Source organism: Mytilus trossulus, chromosome 7, assembly GCF_036588685.1.
Source record: "Mytilus trossulus isolate FHL-02 chromosome 7, PNRI_Mtr1.1.1.hap1, whole genome shotgun sequence".
Lineage (NCBI taxonomy): Eukaryota > Metazoa > Mollusca > Bivalvia > Mytilida > Mytilidae > Mytilus > Mytilus trossulus.
This window is the reverse complement of record NC_086379.1, coordinates 12,317,122-12,338,194: the sequence shown is the minus strand read 5'-3', so window position 1 is coordinate 12,338,194 and position 21,073 is coordinate 12,317,122. Positions and strand designations below refer to the sequence as shown.

The 21,073-nt window shown below is 32.1% G+C and overlaps 2 protein-coding genes across 3 annotated transcripts in view; both read left to right on the top strand.

The window, feature by feature from the left end:
* LOC134724644 (long-chain-fatty-acid--CoA ligase 1-like) overlaps positions 1-4,357 on the top strand; it is a 36,668-nt gene extending 32,311 nt beyond the window's left edge. For both annotated transcript variants that reach the window (XM_063587792.1, XM_063587791.1), the window contains exons 19-22: positions 385-474; positions 921-1,022; positions 2,254-2,325; positions 2,943-4,357. In XM_063587792.1, the coding sequence (XP_063443862.1) occupies positions 385-474; positions 921-1,022; positions 2,254-2,325; positions 2,943-3,083 (405 nt within the window). In that variant the 3' untranslated portion in view covers positions 3,084-4,357. The remainder of the gene's footprint in view (positions 1-384; positions 475-920; positions 1,023-2,253; positions 2,326-2,942) is intronic.
* A 5,481-nt stretch (positions 4,358-9,838) lies between these two features.
* LOC134726834 (vitamin K-dependent protein C-like) lies at positions 9,839-16,792 on the top strand. The gene is made up of 7 exons (XM_063591239.1): positions 9,839-9,957; positions 11,068-11,171; positions 11,661-11,764; positions 12,533-12,798; positions 14,147-14,289; positions 15,154-15,211; positions 16,607-16,792. Exons 1-7 carry the CDS (start codon positions 9,912-9,914, stop codon positions 16,711-16,713), a joined length of 828 nt encoding a protein of 275 aa, XP_063447309.1. The 5' UTR covers positions 9,839-9,911; the 3' UTR covers positions 16,714-16,792.
* Positions 16,793-21,073: the final 4,281 nt, after the last annotated feature.

The following is a 21,073-nucleotide window of genomic DNA, read 5'->3' as shown; positions in this document are numbered from 1 at the left end:
CTTGCTCAGAGAAGGTCCCCAGACTTGTTCAGTTTAAATTTTGTTGTTACATGGGCATCCACTAACTCAGAAAGACAATTGTGAAATCTTATTTAAGATCTTAATGATTTCATGTGAATGAAATGAGAGGTGGCTTTAAATTACCTTACAACATATTGATAGGTTGACCAAAGCAAAAGGGTTATTAATTTAAAAAGGAGATTTTTTTTTACTACAACTTTGACCACTATACTTCTGATTGGCTTCATACAGCAACATGATGAATGTTTTTGATATCAGGTCAAAACTTTGTTTTGTTTAAAAATTGGTGAAAAAAGTTAAATTTTAGTTGTGAAAGTTACCAGCTTGGAGATAACAATAACAAAAAATGATATTTTTTATTAGGGAGAGTATATTGCTCCTGAGAAGATAGAGATAGCCTATATGAGGAGTGAATATGTTGCTCAAGTGTTCATTGAAGGGGATAGCTTAAAGGTTTGTACATACAGTGTATATAGTCAGATTTATTTCCCATTATATATTTGGAGTCTAAAGGCTGTGGTGATTGTTACCTCAATGAGAGCTTTTACTATTTTTTCAATGCTTTATGTAAATTATTGTATTATATATTTGATAAGGTTGGGGATTGGTTTGTGGCAACTACTGAAGTTTTTCGAGGATATATAATTTTTTTTTTTTTTTTAAAAGTCAAGAATCTTACGGAAGTTTTCTCTTCATGCAAAAAGTAATATTTTCTTTATTTACAGTAATTGTATTTGAAAATATCCGCATGATTATTCATATTTTTATGTTTTGTTTGACAATGAAAAGGAACATCGGACAGGTAAAACAAACAAATGATTCAATTTGATGCCTTTAATAAGAAATGTACTTCACACTTTCTCTCTACCTAGTAAGTATTTGATATACATCTGTTTCAGCCATTCCTACTGGGTATTATAGTACCAGATGCAGAAACTATAATGAAGGTTGCTAAAGATAATGGCGTGTCAGAGGATATGGAATTAGTCTGTCAGAGTAAGGTAAGACTATGAAGTACTTGAAAAATGGAACTTTCAAAGTTTTGGTTTAAGGTGGTTAACATGTGGTCACATCATCTTCAAACTTAATACAGTGAAACCTGGCTAAACCAAATCCTGCATGATGGAAAACTTGTATAAACCAAACATGGTTAAATTCTTAAGCACCGCCATATCAAATTGTATGCATTGTGAACCTGATAAAACCGAACAAAAACAAGTCACAAAGAGGTTCCGTTTAAGCAGGTTTAACTGTATACATATATATTGAAATGTTAAAAATTCCAAGTTAGATTTTGACTAAGATTTTATAGTTCACAGTAAAAACACTGACTTGTAAGCTGATCGTGTAAGATAGGCATGGGGTCAGACACATATTGTTGTCTGTATTTACTAATATGTGTTATTAGTTGTGTGTTCAGTAAAATGTTATGTCGAAATACTAACTTTAAATTTGCTACATTCAACTACAACAAATATTTATGGACGATAGTTTAGAAAATACTAATCATGTTTGATACTTCATGCTTATATCAGTATATTACTTACTTACTTAGTCCTTGCTATGCCTTATTGCACATAGGGGAAGATATCTTAATATGAGATGAGTTAAGTTTTTTCTTGTCCTGGTTTCCGTAACTGTATTATTTTTATCAGACAAGACAGTTGGTCTTGTGCTCAACCCCAAACCTGGAGGGCCAATGGATTTTGTGTTAAGGTTCCAATCCTCTAGATGAGTGGCCAACTAATGCTTACGAGTCATGAATCTCATGATCTGTCCGACTTTGATCGAGTTGTCTCTTAGATAGGTTGCCTTGCTGGGCTTATGACTCCTATCTAGTCAACTATTTACCCATAGCTGGAGCAAGGTTGATGAGTACTAGGGCATGTCCAGACATCGATGGGCCTACACACTGCATTTCTAGGGCCCTTGCTGCTCCGAGATCCCCAAGCAGTTCAGCCTGACTTCGAAAGATGTCAGTTACAAGTGTTAGCAACGAAGAGGATACTGCTTGAGTCTTGGTAATGTTGAGGCTGTATACTGGAAGGAAAGACTTACACACTCGGCTTTTATTTTCCCATGAAATATGCTAGCCAGCACCGATAAGAACCATATAAATAGATCTACTGCACTACACGCATAACATTACCCTGTGGAAGGTACACCACCAGCACTATCAGTATATGGCAGTATATAAATGAATAGATTTACATATGTTTTGCTTTATTTCAGAAAATCAAAGACATCATTCTAAAAGACATAATAGCTGTTGGGAAAAGTTTAGGACTGAAATCATTTGAACAGGTTTGTAATTATCAATGTTTACATCAAGTATAGAGGGATGTTTCATTTGTATATGTTTTACCTTAATATGGATAAAAAAAAAAAAGGTAGTAGTATTTCCTTCAAAGAATTATGTTAAAAAAGACTTTTTCTGTATTATGTTTTTGTGAGGTCAGTTTATTTCCAATTAAGTAGGTAATTTTGTTTTGTTTCATCCAGTAATAAATCTTTTGGAAAGAAATATGACTATATGTTAAATTATAAAAGAGGGTCAAAAGATACCAGAAGGACATTCTAATTATATGATCGAAAATAAACTGACAACGTTGTGGCTTAAAAAGAAAAAGACAAACAGACAAACAATAGTACGCAAGACACAACATAGAATACTTTAGAATAAGCAATACAAACCAAACCAAAAACGGTGATTTCAGGTTCTCCGGAACGGTCAGCAGATCCTGATCCACATGTGACACTCGTCCTGTTGATGATGTAAAAACCTGGTAAAAAGTGAAATTTAAAAGGTCACAAATTCTTTGGTGTTGGTTTGTCGTCTCATATATATATTCATATTCTACATGTCTCCTTTTCGTCAATTTTGTAACGTATCTTGACAGCAGAGTATGTATTTATTTCAGGTTAGAGATATTCACCTTCATCATGATTTGTTTTCTGTGGAGAATAACCTACTTACATCAACCTTCAAGAATAAACGACCTCAGCTCAGGCAGTTCTTCAACAGAAAAGTTCAAGATCTCTATGCCAAACATGAGGTATAGGATAAACGAATAGCTGCTGAAAAGACCATATATATTTTTGTACTGATTTTAATACAGGTGTTTGCTACAGTTGTTTGTAGACATTTATTGGATAATTTGTTGGTTTTTTATAGATATATTAGCTATATATTAAACTGTGATATACTTTTGGGTTGTAAAATTGTAGGGTTTATTCATTCAGTTAGTTTTTTATTGACATATTTCAGGGATATTAAATTAGGATCATGACGTCTTACTTTTTATTCAAAATGCCATATTTTACTATTTTTGATTGATTTTTATATTGTTATAATCTTTATGCTCAATTGTTTGAAAAATATAAGAAATGAAGTATTTGTGACAAAACTATAAATGGATTCATCAACAGGGCTAGAAAAGTTTAACTTTATTTTGTAATATGGATTAAATAGTTAAATTTTTAATATGCAAACATAAAGGTATTTCAATAATATTTTTGTATTGATTGATTGTTGGTTGCTTTACGCCACATTTTTAAGAATTTTAATTTGTAAACATAAATATTTCAAAATAATAATTGTACTTCTGACAAAACTTGGACAATTTGTGATGCTGTAGATTCATTTGGATTTGTTTTATCTTCATTAGGTCAAATTTCCACTGATTGAAGAAATCTAGTATTTCATGGATATTTCATTTAGAGGATTTGTCAAAATGCAAATATATTCATATAGGATATTTGTAATTCCTTTAATATTTAAATTTGAGAGTACCCGGTACCCACCAAATTCATGAAAATAAACATCCATCATTAATTATAAAACCACAGTCAATGGCATCCAAATGACAATTAAATATATTTTACAGATGTTATATTCCAATTTTTAAAATATTTTTTTATTTACTGATCCAAATTAAAGGTGGAAACCATTTTAATACACATTATTACAATTTTTTATGACATTTTTTTGTCTCCATAAACAATTGTTAAGAATAAGATGTTTGTTTTAAAAATTTATGATCATATGACTTGTTTCAATATGAAAAGGTTTGGAGATGCAAAATTTCTTCCATCATAAATTAGCCACATTTGCCAGTTTTTATTACAATTAGTATATATTTATATCATTTAATTCCTTTGCCATTTTCTCCACTACCCATAATTCCTAGTCCAGTTTCCCAAAGGGTGGTGCTAAGACATTATTAAGCAGGGTAATAGATTTATTTAGATTTTTTTTAAATATACATGTAATTTACAAAAGCTTTGAAAAATATTTGTTTGTCATTGTACAGTAAGCAATTTTACAATGCTGAATATATATTGTTTATGTATTCTATCTATCAGGGTTGTGAATAGGTGCTTTTGTTTACCAAAGATTTTGATTGTTACATTTTTGTATTTGTTTGATATTTTGCTACACTTCAATTTCATAATCCAATAGAATTACTGCATTTTTTTTCCAATGTTAACCAAAAGAGTATTTTATCCACCCTATATAAGATTCAAATATTTGGGGCCTCAGTAGGGTAGTTGGGTTAAACAATTATATTTAATGATTGCCTCAGGGGACAAGGTATAAACAAGGTCAGTTCTGAGCAGACTATACAGTTCTTAACTGATATGATTCTCTGTTTTGACTATTTTTATAGTTCACAGGTGAATTTGAGGAGATAATTCAAGGTCATCTGCTTTACCCCAAGGATGCTGATAAGATTAAGAGTCGCATATTTGAAGTATCAAACCATTAAAAAAAATATATGTTATTATGAATAAAATGGATCTTATTATTTTCACTCAGATCATTACTGAAATATTAGACAATCATTTGAATTTCACAAATAAAGTAATAGTATCAACAGAGTTTTTATTCATGTATATTTTTATAAGTACATATTAATACTTTATTTTGATATTGATCATAAATTACTGTATAAATTTTAAGAACAAATAGTCTTACTATGTTTTAATGAAATAAATAGATGTTTTAATGTTTTTCTAAGCCAGTATCATTGACATTAGAAACTGGTGCTTATATGGTGCCATAAAACAGTTCAGGGAATTACAAAGATGTGTTTTATAAGTCAGTTATATTATAATCCTTCACATAACTTGTAATTATTCAGTAATATAGTTTTCTGTTGTGTAAGATTTTATTTTTATAATTATACACATATTTGCAAAAACATTAGGGCGAAAATTTAGTAACTATTTTTTTGTATTGTTTTATAAAGAATGAATACAGATTTTAAAAAACGTAGTATTTTGAGGAGTTATCGGCACTTGTCTTCCAAATAATTTATTAAAACAACAAGATAGCAACTTGCCATGTTAGATTGATCTCTATCAAAGAAAGGCTTGAAAGCAGATCAAGATAAAAAAAAATTGTAATGTTTAAGGTTGCAAATAAAATTATAATGACAAATGTGTGAATGTATTTGTTGAATGGCACTTTACCACTCACTGCAATAAGCTAAGTTTTTTAGAGAATTTATCTCACTCCATTGAAATGTCCATGGTTAATTTGGAGTCAATAGTATATTAGCTTTTTGCTCTTGGCAAAAATAAAGCTGTGAGTGAACTTGCAGTAAGATATACCACATCCACATGTTTGAGTATCTCCTCTTTAAGATTTCACACCATTGATTATCTCCCCTGTAAGGTATCAGACCATTGATTATCTTCAATATCTGTCCACCTTCTTAGGAAAAAATTTTGCAAATGAGAGAAAAATTCCACATTGCAACAATGAAGTATATTGTATTAAATACTGTAAACCAACTTATTTTCGCAGATACTTAATTTTATGTTTAGCCTTTAACCACCCGATTTCACAGCTATTTATTTTTGCTATTTTCAAATTTGATTGATGTAGTTAAAGAAAGGAATGATCCAAGTTTTACATATAAGCAACGATTTATATTCTCGTTAAAATTATATTCGTGAAAATTGCAAAAATTAGTTGGTTTACAGTAAGGAGATGTTAAGACATCTATCCACCAAATACTAAATGATGTAGATGTTAAATTGATATCTACTCTCCTAGGCAAGACCAGGGTTTAATCAGTTTGTATAGTTTTCTCTAGCTGTGGTATTAATATTTATTCTCATTTTCAGGAAGAATTGTGCTAACAAGAGATAATTACCATGTATAACAACATGTAACTTGGTTAGTTTGATGATCTATCCGTTAACATAAACAAGGGTTTTTTGTCACGTTTGACAAAGTCAAAATGCGAGACATAGGTATGCTGTTTTCAGTGTTGGTGATGGCAGGGTGGGAATCACCAATGTATTAGTTGTGATTAGATCTAGTTTGTGGTGAACGATATACTCGTAATATGTATGTCGGACCATGGAAGTATTATATTGTCAATATAATACTTCCATGGTCTGACTAAGGAGGGTAGTTTACCTAATTCTTTGTAGTGTTATGTGAATAGAGTTTTGTTCGTCCTTTTCCGTATTTTAAACATAAGGAAATGTGTAGCCTGTACCCACCCTATTTCACAGCTATTTATTTTCGCTATTTTCAAATTTGATTGATGTAGTTAAAAAAAAGGAATGATCCAAGTTTTACATATAAGCAACGATTTATATTCTCGTTAAAATTATATTTGTGAAAATTGCAAAAATTAGTTGGTTTACAATAAGGAGATGTTGAGACATCTATCCACCAAATACTAAATGATGTAGATGTTAAATTGATATCTACTCTCCTAGGCAAGACCAGGGTTTAATCACTTCGTATAGTTTTCTCTAGCTGTGGTATTAATATTTATTCTCATTTTTACGAAGAATTGTGCTTACAAGAGACACTTCTATGTATAACAACATGTAACTTGGTTAGTTTGATGATCTACTCATTAACATAAACAAGGGTTTTTGTCAAGTTGGACTGAGACAAAAGGCGAAACATGGGTATGCTGCTTCTGGTGTTGGCAACTGCGGCATCTCCATCAACAAAAGGATTATGTCTAGTTTGTGGCGAACCACATGATATTTGGTTTACAGTTGTATAAGCATTGGCACATCTCATTTCCATAGAGAGTATTTGACCCTGCCCCCTGAGGCATGGTCTGTTTACTTTCAAACTTTTATTAACATTACATGTATCAGTTTGTGATTAGGTCAGTTTATGGGGAACAATTAATGGTAGGTCAATGATATTTGGTATGCAGTTGTATAAGCATTGACATATCTTGTTTCCATTGTTATTTTTTAGCCCCATTGCTCAGGCATGGTCTATTGACTTTGAAACTTTTGCTTAGTTTACAGGTATTGTAGTAAACGATTAGATCAGTTTAAAATGAACTACTAATGTTAGGTCAATGATATTTGGTATGCAAATTTATTAGAATTTGTAAGTTGTTTCCAGGAAGATTAAAGAGCTCCACCCCTCTTCATGGTTTGTTGATTTTGAAACTTTTCCATAGTTTACAACAATCTAGTGTTTGGTGTTTAGGTTTGTTTAAAGGAAACAACTTATGATAAGCCAATTTTATTTGGTATGCTGTTGTATTAGCAATGCATGGCACATCTTATTTACATGGGTGATGGAGATGGTTAAGCCATGTACCTCAGTCATGGTTCTTTGGTTTTGAATTTTAGCCAAACTTCATTAATATAAAAAAGAAGATGTGGTATGACTGCCAATGAGACAACTGTCCACATGAGACCAATATGACACAGACATTAACAACTATAGGTAAACGAACAGCCTTCAACAATGAGCAAACCTCATACTGCATAGTCAGCTATAAAATGCCCTGATAAGACAATGTAAAAAAATTAAAACGAGAAAACTAATGGCCTTATTTATATAAACAAATGAAAGAAAAAAATAGGTAACACATAAACAAACGACAACCACTGAATTACATACTCCATACATAAATAATGTGGCAGGGTTAAACATGTTAGCGGGATCCCACTGTGACCCCATCCCCCTCCTGACCTGTGACAGTTAAATATTGTTGTTTTAATTTCATTATTTCCATAATCAAAATTACAAAAACGCCAGAAGTATCTCTGTGATAACAGTTTAGTATTCCTTTATGCTTATCTGCATGTAGTATTCTATAACTCTGCAATGGGGAAAATAAATAGATACTAAAGCTATTTAATAGGAGTTTAGACTGTAGCCTAGTCAAATCCTACGTCAGCCAGGATCTGGGACTAACAGGAGTTTAGCCTGACATCCTGGCAAAATTTCTTCACGTCAGTAGGAGCAGTGAGCCAGGATCTTAGGCTAGCAGGAGTTGTATGCACTTCCAAGACACACGGACAACTAGAATGTATCTAAATAACTCCTTCATTTTTTAGAGGGTATTATTATCATATTTAGAAACATTGATATCTTGTTATTTAGGCATACAGATAAAAAAAAAAAAAAAAGCATTAAAAAAATTTCCTTCTGATCCAGTATTCTACACTAAATTTTTGGAAATTGGCCATTTCTGAAATAAAAAGGATGAACTTCGACTGCTTGAATATAATATTAAATAATAGTAATGCTTATAGTCACTGGTTTATTTTCCATTTTGTATGAACTTGTAAGCCATTTCAGTGGTAGAAAATGTTGACAAAAGTTAAAAAGAGGAGACATAATAAATAAGTAAAATATGGAAACCCAAATACCAGAGAGTTATAAATATATAGTTTTTTTTGATATATTAAAATGTTATATGTAGACTTCTGGTAAAACATATGCTTTTACTAAAAAAAAATAACACTCTTTTTATTAAATTATGGTCATTGGTTTTTAAGGTTAATGTTATTTGCAACAAACTCAGGGGTGTACACTATACAATTTCAATCGTAAAGAATAAACACATTCGAATTTCGTTTTGAAATGTAATCCATCAAAATTTTAGAATATGCCATTTTATTTCCCTGTAATCAGAAACTGGTGCTTGAGAAAAATAGTTGATTAATTTTGCATAACTTGGATAATTATACATGGTTTTTATTTCTGGTTAAGAATGTAAACGCCTTCCTCGTGTAGACTAAGTGATAAATTGCTATCCCTAATTTGCTGATTCCTTTTTTAAATCAATTACAGCCGATTGCATTGAGTGTGTAGTCAAAGGCAATATCTTTAGTTAGCTTGCTTGCTAGCTGAACCGTGAAGTCATTAATAGGTTAGGTAAACTACCCTCCTTTCGAGGTAGCCTAGTTTTAAAACAAATAGAAGTTTTTAACGACCTTGATTGGCTATACAGCCCTTGTACGGTCTTTAAACGTAAGGAAATGTTTATCGTGATTCTTACATTTTACAGAAAATAAGTCTATTTTGAAAACAGAGTAAAACAAATAGATTATACTTTATCATATTGGCGTATCGTTTTAAATTACTTCGCGTATTATGAAGTTTTTGCACTCTAAGGTACTTGAAAGATAAATGCAAGATTGGGAAGGTCGTCAAGTTGGTTACTTATTCCTTATTCCTAATTCCTTATTCATTGCTTATTCCTTAGTTATCCCTAATTGGTTATTTATTCCTTATTTTTTACTAAAATATACAAATACTTTTAATACAGAAGTACATTTATTTTATTGTTCGAAAAATGCCCCAATAGTTTTTGCAATGACTTTAATAAACGTAGTCAGATCATAAACAAACAAATTTGAATAATAATGTATAATAGAGAATAGCAACAGGGAATATCTCAAAGAGACAACAAACCGACCAAAGGGCAGATAACAGTCCAAGGCCACCAATGTTTATAACCTTGTTTGATGACTAAACAACTTTAAAGAAAAAAACGTGATAATTTTAAATATCTGCCCCAATGGCCTCTCCGTGTGACTTGTGATAATAAAGATAAGGCACCGGTCTTATTCAGGTACATAATCGAACCATTAACAGGATGAGGCCGCTAGCACTAATTATTTTAGGATTTACTTTGGTAAATGGTATGTATCGAAATTTATTAACGTATGAAACTCAGAGAGAATATTTTTTTTATTGTGTTAATATTTTTACGAAATGTATATGAATTCAGATAAATTAATTTTTATACAAGTAGTGTTTTATCATATGTTATATGTTTAAAACTATAAAAAGAAAATATCGCCAATATGTATGGGTGATTTAAAGAAAATAAAGGAATGCAACAGAAAATTGTGCTGTACATCATCAACACAGATTAAGGTTGTCATCACAGTTTTGGGCTTTATGTTTTGTAATTTTCTCTGTGATTTTTTTGGACATGTGGTTCACTGCCAAATCGAGTTTTAGTCTTCTTTGTGTTCATCATAAGTAAATCTAATAATTCAAAAATCATGGTTACCTAATATCTCGATGCATTTTCATGGCTACTTCTTCGATACGCATGAGCAAATTTTGATAGAAATGGCTATATGAAATAACTCTCCGAAAAAACAACTGAGAGGATTTGCGGTCACAATGCATCTCATTCGGCAATCCTCGGTAGAACCGGCTTCTCTCTTTCGTAAGATGAGGGTACGGAATCGGCTGAGTTGAGACAAATGATTTCGATCTTTGTGGACAAATTTCAAAGTTCGGAACTCCCGCAGGGAATTTTCCAATCGAAATCTTTTTAAGGCATGTTCGATTTCTGATAAATAAAAGCAGCATTACAAAATGTATTTGGGTTTTTGCTGAAGGACAGCAGGAGAGATGCATCCGCAGTCGCAAATTAATATTGAGTTTAAAAAGGTTAACTGAAAATGGTCCAATATATAACTCAGTCCCGCAAAAAAATAATATGATGACAAATAATTCTATCAAGTATGAAAACCTTTTGAGTAATTGAGCTATGAGTTTGAATGTCCCTCTGGTATCTTTCTCCCCTCTTTTGAGCCAATGGTTTCTCTAAGTCTTTGTGTGTGAGACTGTTACAGCGATTGTTAAATCATTCTTTTATAAGGTCACGGTAACTTTGATTTTGATTTTCATGACGGCTTTTTATCCATTGTGAAAATTGAAAAAAAATTCAGAAAGCATTTCTCCTGTTATGGCTTGAAAGATTGGTAAACAATTTTCATTTTTTTTACACAAAGGACAAGGTTGCGGTAATCAGACGTATACACCTCACACATATCCACTGCCGAGCTCACGGATAGTAGGTGGCAGGGAAGCAGTACCTCACAGCTGGCCATGGCAGGTATAGGTTTTTTTTCTAAATCACACGTGGTTACATTTGTAAGAACAGAATTATGATATATAAAAAAAAATATTTTCTTTTCTAGATGCACCCATAAATGTAATTGTCGAGCCTTCAAATATAGACTTCTCGATTTTTATCATTTTTATCATGTTATTATTTCTTTAATTGGTAAAAATATATGTCTATATATAAATCTTATTTTGTTTATATTTAAAATCTGTCAAAGTAAGACTGCATTCGTAATGGAGATGAACAGAAGAATAATATTATTGAATTAGAAATACACGCATTTCTACTTGTATGATTTACCAAAAAGTAGTATTCCAAATATCATAGCAACAAAAACCTTTACTTGATTTTGATTGGTATATATTTGTTTTGTAGTACAACTCGTCTAAACAACAACCCAACAATGTTAGATCTGTAAATTTGCTTTTTGTTTTGTAGTACTATATATATATATAGTATTGTTTCTATAAATTGTAGGTAGATTTACGATTCCGTAATAATCCTCTGACGTGTGGTGGTTCATTGATAAGAGCACAGTCTGGCCGTCTGTTTGTAGTCACTGGTGCTCAGTGTGTTGATGGGTAAGTCATTGCATACACATGCAGTATGTTGTCACTAAGGGAACGACCATTTTACTTTCAGTGGGGGTTATGTTTTTTTTTCAAAAAAAATAAATTAGTCGGACCACCAATTTGATTAAAAAAAAAAATGTATATAATATTGAAAAAATAATCTGATTGATCACCTCGATAATCTAAATATTTGTGCCGCCGAACAAAAATTTCGGACTAAGACAAAAAACATACCCCCTTTTGAAGTTAAATGGTTGCTTCCTAATACATGAGCGTTCTATATATTTTAACAGCCAACATCGATTCATACTTAACGTGAGCACTTTTTCAACGCTTTCATAATCCTACAAAAGTACCCCATAAAATATGTTTACTGACTTTTAATGCTACAACTACAATTAAAAATTAAACCAAGCCTTTCGTTTGATCTTCTGTGCATTTTTTTTCGGTTCTCGCGAATTCAAAACTTATGAAATGCCTCGACAAATTAAGACTTCGCAATCTTATGGAATTTCTATGTAACGAAATTATATACAAAAAAATGCAGTATCATTTGATTGTCGATTCGGTTGACAAATGTATACAATGAAACCTGACGAAACCGAATCCTGCATAAACCGAAAACCTGCATAAACCAAACATGTTCGAAAGCACTGTTATATCAAATTGTATACATCGTAAGCCTGATAAAACCGATCAAAATCCTAAGTACTGATGAGGTAAAAAATTCGGTTTTAACAGGTTTCACTGTAAACTTTCATATTATATATACTATAGGTCAGTTGCGGCAGATTGGAAAGTTGATGTGGGAGTCCACTCTAGATCAGCATTGGAACCAGAACAGAAAACATATGATGTTAGAGAGTTCATAGTTCATCAGAATTACAGTCCATATTATCTAGAAAATGACATAGCTATCGTGAAACTGTCTCAGCCAATTGCCGAAGGAAATACCGTCTATCCAATTTGTGTTACTTCATTGCCAAGCAGTGATTTCTGGGGACAAGACTGTGTTGTCACTGGATGGGGTGCAACTGTTGAAGGTACACTTCCAATTGTCAATATAATAAAAACTGTCGTACAAGTGAGAGGTTTAGCGCTGTAAAACCAGGTTCAATCCACCATTTTCTACATCCGTTTGATGTGTTTTGGATTGATTTTGCCATGTGATTAGGGACTTTCCGATTGAATTTACCTCAGAGTTCAGTATTTTTGTGATTTTACTTTTTCCAAGGACGATTTTTAGCGCAATAGTTTACACTTTTTTCAATTTTGTTTAGAAATATAAAAAAAAACTGACATTTTTGCTATTTTGTTCCACAAATCAAAATATGATGTTTATATAAAATTTATATAATTAAATCATCCTTTTTGTAATGGGGCGGGGAGTGGGTCAAAGCGTTGATTTTGAACATGCAGAGCCTTATACTTAAAAGTGCACATATTCAACGATTTTACTACTCTATAGAATTACAAAAAAGAGGCATCCAAATTGAAAAATTGGGAGTTTAAACTTAAATCAAGCATTTCTTGTATTTTTCTTGGGATCTCACATTTTTGCATTTTTGTTTCACAAATAAAAAATTTGATGTTTTCATAAATATAATTAAATAATTCGTTTTGTATTGGGGTGGGGGAGGGGGCTAAAGAGTTGATTGTGTACATGCAGAGCTTAATACTTACAAGGTGCAAGATTTCACTATCCTACAGAATCACAAAATAGAAGCATGTAATGCTTATATACATGTAATTGCATAGTAACTAAATCTATGCAGTTACGAGTTTAAACTTAAATCAAGCATTTGGTGTATTTCAATTGTCTATTCAATGTTGACACGTTCGTGTAGTTATAAGATGTTGAATTTTATTCGTAAAATATATCGTTTAAAACAATAAATGGAAATATATAGGGCGAAATTCTAATAACTGACATATTAGGTTTCTTGTAAACACCAGAACGATATTTTTAATTGATGTCTTATACTTTTTATTTTCGAATTTTCAAGACCAAACTAGTGGCATTAGTTTCCTCAGTACATGCAAAGCAAAACGACACAAGAAAAACAACAGAGAAACAGTGTTTTGCTCATTGTTAAAGACCGTACGGTGACCTATAGTAATGTTGTTAATTTCTGCATGTGTCATTCGGTCGCTTATGAAGAAATGTTACAATGGCAATCTTTTTTTATATATTTAATGCTGTTCTTCATCTCAAATTTACAGTTAGTTCTTTAAAGCAGAGCAACATCAAAAAGCTCTCATCGCCGAGTGCACAAGCACCGGTATGAGCGGAGTTATTTTTAAATTAATGCGGCTAGAGTTTGTAAGAAATATGTAATACTATGTAAGTTATCATGACTATAAATCCCATTTGTATTATTTACTCACTAGGTGGAGAACCTTCAGATAGACTAAAAGAAGTTTACAAACCAGTTTTAACTGATGCACAGTGTTTAACAAATGTAGGCGGAGCCTATAATGCTACAAGCATGATGTGTGCTGGTTACCTTGCTGGCGGCGAAGGAGCGTGCGCAGTAAGTGAAACGATTAAAAATATAATATGAAGAAGTTCCCAAACAAGAACTAAATCATCCGAACTCACTAAATTATGCTTGATTATCAGAAAACACTATTATATAATAATTATGTTATGTTACAAAATATTTTAAAGTCAATGTATGTAAGCTGTGCCAGAATAACTTTTTCTTGTTGAGTTGTAAATTATTAAAGCAAACAAACAAAAATCCATCAAGCAACGCTATCCTTATACCATTATTATATAATTACACTAGATGTATGTTTCATTATAATACGTTATTCTGATTGGCTACACTGCAATCTCGCGTTATTCCTTAAGCAACTTCATTACACAAAAACATTTATCATTCTTTATGAAACGAGGTCTCACAGGTAAATTAAATAAAAAACTTGATAAAAATCGTGTTTTCAGGATCCTAGCTAAACCATGTAATTATACGTATTGAATGCTTCTTTGGTAGATTCATAGGGTTGTAAAAGCGTTGACCGTGTGCACATATTTAGAATGGAGTGCGGAAACTAAATATACTTCGTTCAACGCTTTTTAATACATCCAAATGAAATTACCAAAAGAAGCATTCAATTCTTAAAAAAAAGTGGTAAAAGAAAAAAACAACTCATCATTGATGGTAATTTTCAAGACATTTTATTTACAAAACAGTAATTTTCAATTGCATCAGTACATGTAATGACATTTATCATTCTTAAACAGGTTTAAAATGGGTTTTTTCTTTTATAAACATCGAAAAGGTGTGTAACTACTTTTTTGAAATGATTTCAAAATAAAAGGATACTTCTATTCATAAAAAGGCTATTTGAAAAAAAAAATGTGTTGTTTCATGATTCCTTTATTTTGGTAGGGTGATAATGGTGGACCTTTATCTTGTAAAAACAGCCGAGGAGAATGGGATTTGGTTGGTATGTACATATCATATATCTGCACTAAGAAAATATTAAACACCGCCACGTGGTGTTGAATTTAATGTCACAACTATCTTTTATATGTAGGAGTGCGGCAACTTACAGGAAACACTATATTTCAATATTTTCTATTAAGAAACATCTGTAACTTTTATTTGATTGATTGATTGATTGATTGTTGGTGTTTAAAGCCACTTTATGCACCATTGGTAATATCCTGGCAGTCATTTTTGTCGGTTCAGGAAACCGGATACAACCATCAACCTTAGGCAGAAACACTGATAATCCTTGTACTTTAATAATGAACATTCGTCTCAAGTCGGCCGATTCCGTGCCCTCATCTAATGGCAGGAAAGCAGCGGATTCTACCGAGGATTGCCGAATGTACGAAAGAAGTCGAATGCATGCACTTGCTACCGTACGTGAGGGGTTCGACCGCTAGTGTAGATGAACTATTAACTAGACCACTCTGACACGTAGGTACCGTACGTGAGGGGTTCGACCGCTAGTGTAGATGAACTATTAACTAGACCACTCTGACACGTAGGTACCGTACGTGAGGGGTTCGACCGCTAGTGTAGATAAACTATTAACTAGACCACTCTGACACGTAGCTACCGTACGTGAGAGGTTCGACCGCTAGTGTAGATGAACTATTAACTAGACCACTCTGACACGTAGCTACCGTACGTGAGGGGTTCGACCGCTAGTGTAGATGAACTATTAACTAGACCACTCTGACACGTAGCTACCGTACGTGAGGGGTTCGACCGCTAGTGTAGATGAACTATTAACTAGACCACTCTGACACGTAGCTACCGTACGTGAGGGGTTCGACCGCTAGTGTAGATGAACTATTAACTAGACCACTCTGACACGTAGGTACCGTACGTGAGGGGTTCGACCGCTAGTGTAGATGAACTATTAACTAGACCACTCTGACACGTAGCTACCGTACGTGAGGGGTTCGACCGCTAGTGTAGATGAACTATTAACTAGACCACTCTGACACGTAGGTGCAGTACGTGAGGGGTTCGACCGCTAATGTAGATGAACTATTAACTAGACTTCTCTGACACGTAGGTGCAGTACTTGTAATTAATTTAAATTATGATACCACGTCCAGTCAAACCAGAATGTCCTTTTTCTAACAAAGGAAACATTATCACTTAAAACAAGTAGGATTACACAAAATGGCTTTATTAGTATATAAAAAGTACACTTCTGTTTTATTTCATTAGTATAAAAAATTCAACTGGGCTCCTGAAAAAAATATTTTAGGGGCCCAGTTGGTCCCTGGAGGAAAACAGTTAGTTTAGTTCCTGTAATAATATTCATATCTTTCTGTGATTTGTTAATATTTAATATTATATAATATACACCATTTTACAGGAATTGTAAGCTGGGGATTTGGATGTGCTAGAGAAGGATTTCCGGCTGTTTATGCAAATGTACATAAATTTCTTGACTGGTTAAATAATGAAACAACAGACGTATAAAATATTCCAAGTGATATGAACATTTAAATTCTTGTACAGTGTATAAGTATATAAAATTTATAATGATTAAACGAGAATGGCAATACACGAATTTTCGTTTACTGGGTATTGATTATTATTCGTTGAATACCATTTTTTGACGAATTTTGTAGGTACAGGTATAAACACAAATTTAAATGTTAAACGAAATTACAAATTTTGCCTTAGGTTGTATGCAGGCTTGAGAAAATCCCATCTCTTTAAATGTGCACGAAAATTAGTACCAACGAAAATAACAAAATCTACATTTTTGTTTCATACACATATATTTGTATGAGCTCCACATGTAATTAACAAGTTTGGTGTCGTAGAGGGTTAGTTCTAAATTCCATGTTCAGAATTGTCCTTTGGCAACAAACAGAGTACACGGGATAGGCGCTTGCCTATGTTTTATTTATGTCAAAATCTAAAATAATTTTCCAAATATAGCAAGGCCAGACCTTTTCTAATAATATAACCATGTAAAAACTAAAAAAAGGATAGCTTGCATCAATTATTTCGATTCTGATTAGGACAATTAAGGTAATTTCTATGCCCGATGTGTATAAGTGTAAAGCGTTAGTGCAGGCTCTTCCACGAACCTCCCTTTTTTGTTTGTAAACAAGCAAACGACTGGCAATAGGATTTTTCTGAGAGAGGAGTTTTCAACAGCCAAAATGAACGGTTATATAGTACTTGTACATAGTACGCATGTGCAAACACAGTTTATTGGATTTACAGCATGGGTTTATTAACAAAGCGAAAAAAGCACGGCATATGAGAATTTCAAATAGAAAATATTTACAAGACAATAAAAACAATACAAACCAGTAAAAGTCTGAAATGGCATATATATGTGCTCGATTGTACTTATTTTTACTCGACCAGTCTGAATTGGTCTGAAATTCACTTGATGATACTGTATTCTGAACCATACCTAATATTCTGAACTGGTACTCAACCTTTACTCAGCCAGTACTTAACTATTTTAAACGTGTCTAAACCATGGTCGACCTAGTCTGAATCATGCTATACCTAGTCTGAATCATGCTATACCTAGTCTGAACCATGTTATACATAGTCTTAACCATGCTATACCTAGTCTGAACCATGTTATACATAGTCTGAACCATGCTATACCTAGTCTGAACCATACTTTACTTAGTCTGAACCATGCTATACCTAGTCTGAACCATACTTTACTTAGTCTGAACCATGCTATACCTTGTCTGAACCATGTTATACATAGTCTGAACCATGATATACCTAGTCTGAACCATACTTTACTTAGTCTGAACCATGCTATACCTAGTCTGAACCACACTTTACTTAGTCTGAACCATGCTATACCTAGTCTGAACCATACTTTACTTAGTCTGAACCATGCTATACCTAGTCTGAACCACACTTTACTTAGTCTGAACCACACTTTACTTAGTCTGAACCACACTTTACTTAGTCTGAACCATGCTATACCTAGTCTGAACCACACTTTACTTAGTCTGAACCATGCTATACCTAGTCTGAACCATACTTTACTTAGTCTGAACCATGCTATACCTAGTCTGAACCATACTTTACTTAGTCTGAATCATGCTCGACCTATTCAAAAACATACTTGACCAAGTCTTAACTAACCTAGAACTTTTTGTAAATATCTATTGGATTGCATTAATTTAAGGACACTTTTCTCCCTGGCATGCATGAAATTGGAATAACAATATTCGAAATAACAAATATATTCAATATAGCAATTTCACTATAAACATATATAACCGCAACAACATATTCATCGACAAATACTTATATTATATTTATCATGATTATATCTCCTTTAAAATTATAAAAACAAAAACAAAAACAAACACGGTAATCAAACAATATCTAAGCTGAATTGTGACCACTATTTTCAATGTTATTAGATTTCTTGAATGTTTCAGATATATTCTATGGTTACTGGACAATTTCATCAATTAAACTTAGTAAGCTTAGTATATAGATTCATGGTGCCAGTTGAGTTATGTTGATAATACAGTGAACCTTTTTTTTAATAATATAAACATACTAGTATATAAGCAACTTGATATATTTTTTTTAATTAACACATTTATTTGGTAAAACCAAGAATTTGATAATATTTACATTGTAGTCATGATAGAACTTCCATCCTTCTATCCTTGGTAACCTTTTTAAATAAGGAAATGTGTTCCAAAGTTGCTGTAAAAATTCTTTCTTACAATTAAATTTATATCAATAAAATTTAAATGTATTTGTCAAATTAAAAGACATGGCATACAAGAAAAACTTGAATAAGATTTATGTATAGTTTATACCATTATCTATGATGAGTTTATTTACAACCACTGGGTCGATGCCACTGCTGGTGGAGATTTATTTCCCCGAGGGTATCACAAGCCCAGTAGTCAGCACTTTTTGTGCTGACATGATTTGTCATTGATATGGTTATATTTATAAATTTACTGTTTACAAAATTTTGGAATTTATTGAAATACTAAGGCTTTTCTACCTCAGGCATAGATTACCTTAGCTGTATTTGGCAAAACTTTAAAGAAATTTTGGTTCTCAATGCTCTTCAACTTCGTACTTTATTTGGCATTTTTAACTTTTTTGGATTCGAGCGTCACTGATTGGTCTTTTGTGGACGGGGCGTGCGTCTGGCGTTTTTACTAAATTTAGTCCTGGTATCTATGATGAGTTTATTTATACCATTAAACTCGTGTATTAATTATCTTGTGAATTCAAAAGGCCTTGCGATGTAGGTTCAACAGGATGTTTCAATTTTGGAATTTTATTTAGAACTTAATACTCACTGACTATGTGTATTCTGTTTAATGAGTTTGCCCAAATCAGGAAGTATTAATTGATACATCACCACTAATCAGAAGAACAATTTTACTAATTTTACTCATTTCTTATTTTTTGTTTGTTCTTTTTTTTTCAATTTGACTCGGATGATATGTATTTTATAGGGTATATCCCAAATTATATTAATAGAAATATTTATAATATAAGGTTGAACAATTAACGTGCTTTTTTGTCTATTGATACCTCATTAAAAGATAATTATATTTATATATAATTATATACTAGTAACTAGTGTATGTAACCATGAAACCTATGTAGTTTTTATTTAGGAATTTATGAGAATTAAGACGAAAAATACCACATGTCAAACAAGGAGCACCTTAAAAAGGTTTTATTACCCTCAGTATAGTTTTGAATTTAATAGAAAAGAAAACCTTTTTTTTAGCACAAATTTCATAATTAATAAATCTAAAAGATTATATAAGATAATTAACTGTCTCTTTTTGATAAATTTGAGAATCATGTATGGTTGTAAAAATCTGTTTATACATATATTATAAATATCTTTATTTTATTGTGCTGTGGTTATGTCAGTTAAATAAAAAAATATTTTAATAGTTTAAATTTTTAAAATCTTCTGTGCTGACATGGATTATCATTAATATGGTCATATTTATAAATTAACTGTTAACAAAGTTTTGAACTTTTGAAATACTTATGGTTTTATATCACAGGAATAGATTACCTTAGCTATATTTGGAAAAAAACTTTTAGGAATTTTTGTGCTCAATGCTCTTCAACTTGGTACTTTATTTGGCATTTTTAACTTTTTGCGATTCGTGCTTCACTGATGAGTTTTATGTAGACAAAATGCGCGTCTGGCGTAAATACAACATCCTGATAATTTATAAATTAATTGTTCACAAAACTTTTAAAATTTTGAAATACTAAAACTTTTCTGCCTCAGGAATAGATTACCTTAGCGGTATTGGGAAAAAAAAACTTTAGGAATAATAATTCTCAATGCTTTTTACATTTGTACTTATTTGTACTTTATTTTATAATTGTACATTATTTGGCCTTTTAACTTTTCGGGATTCGAGCGGCACTAATGATTTTTTTTGTAGACGAAATGCGCGTCTGGGAAAAATACAAAATTTAATCCTGGTATCTATGATGAGTTTATTCATTCCCAGGCTTCGATTCCAGAAGCATGTCCACCCAGTGGTATCTTTGCGGAAGGGGGTTTCAGGGGTTGGAAACATACCTTTTTTTGGACGATTAATGCGTTTGAAATGGACATATGGTAGGACCCCATCCCCTCCCCCTCCCAAAAACACTATCTCCTAGGTTGGGTACGATTGTATCATAATGTACCATGATGCATACTGGTCTAATCCATGGGTAAAGCAAATTTTCAATATAGATATCAAGACGGGGAATTAATCATTAAATATAAATACCATGATGGATAGCTTAGTCGATTCTCAAATTGAGGTGTGTAATGTGTGCAAAT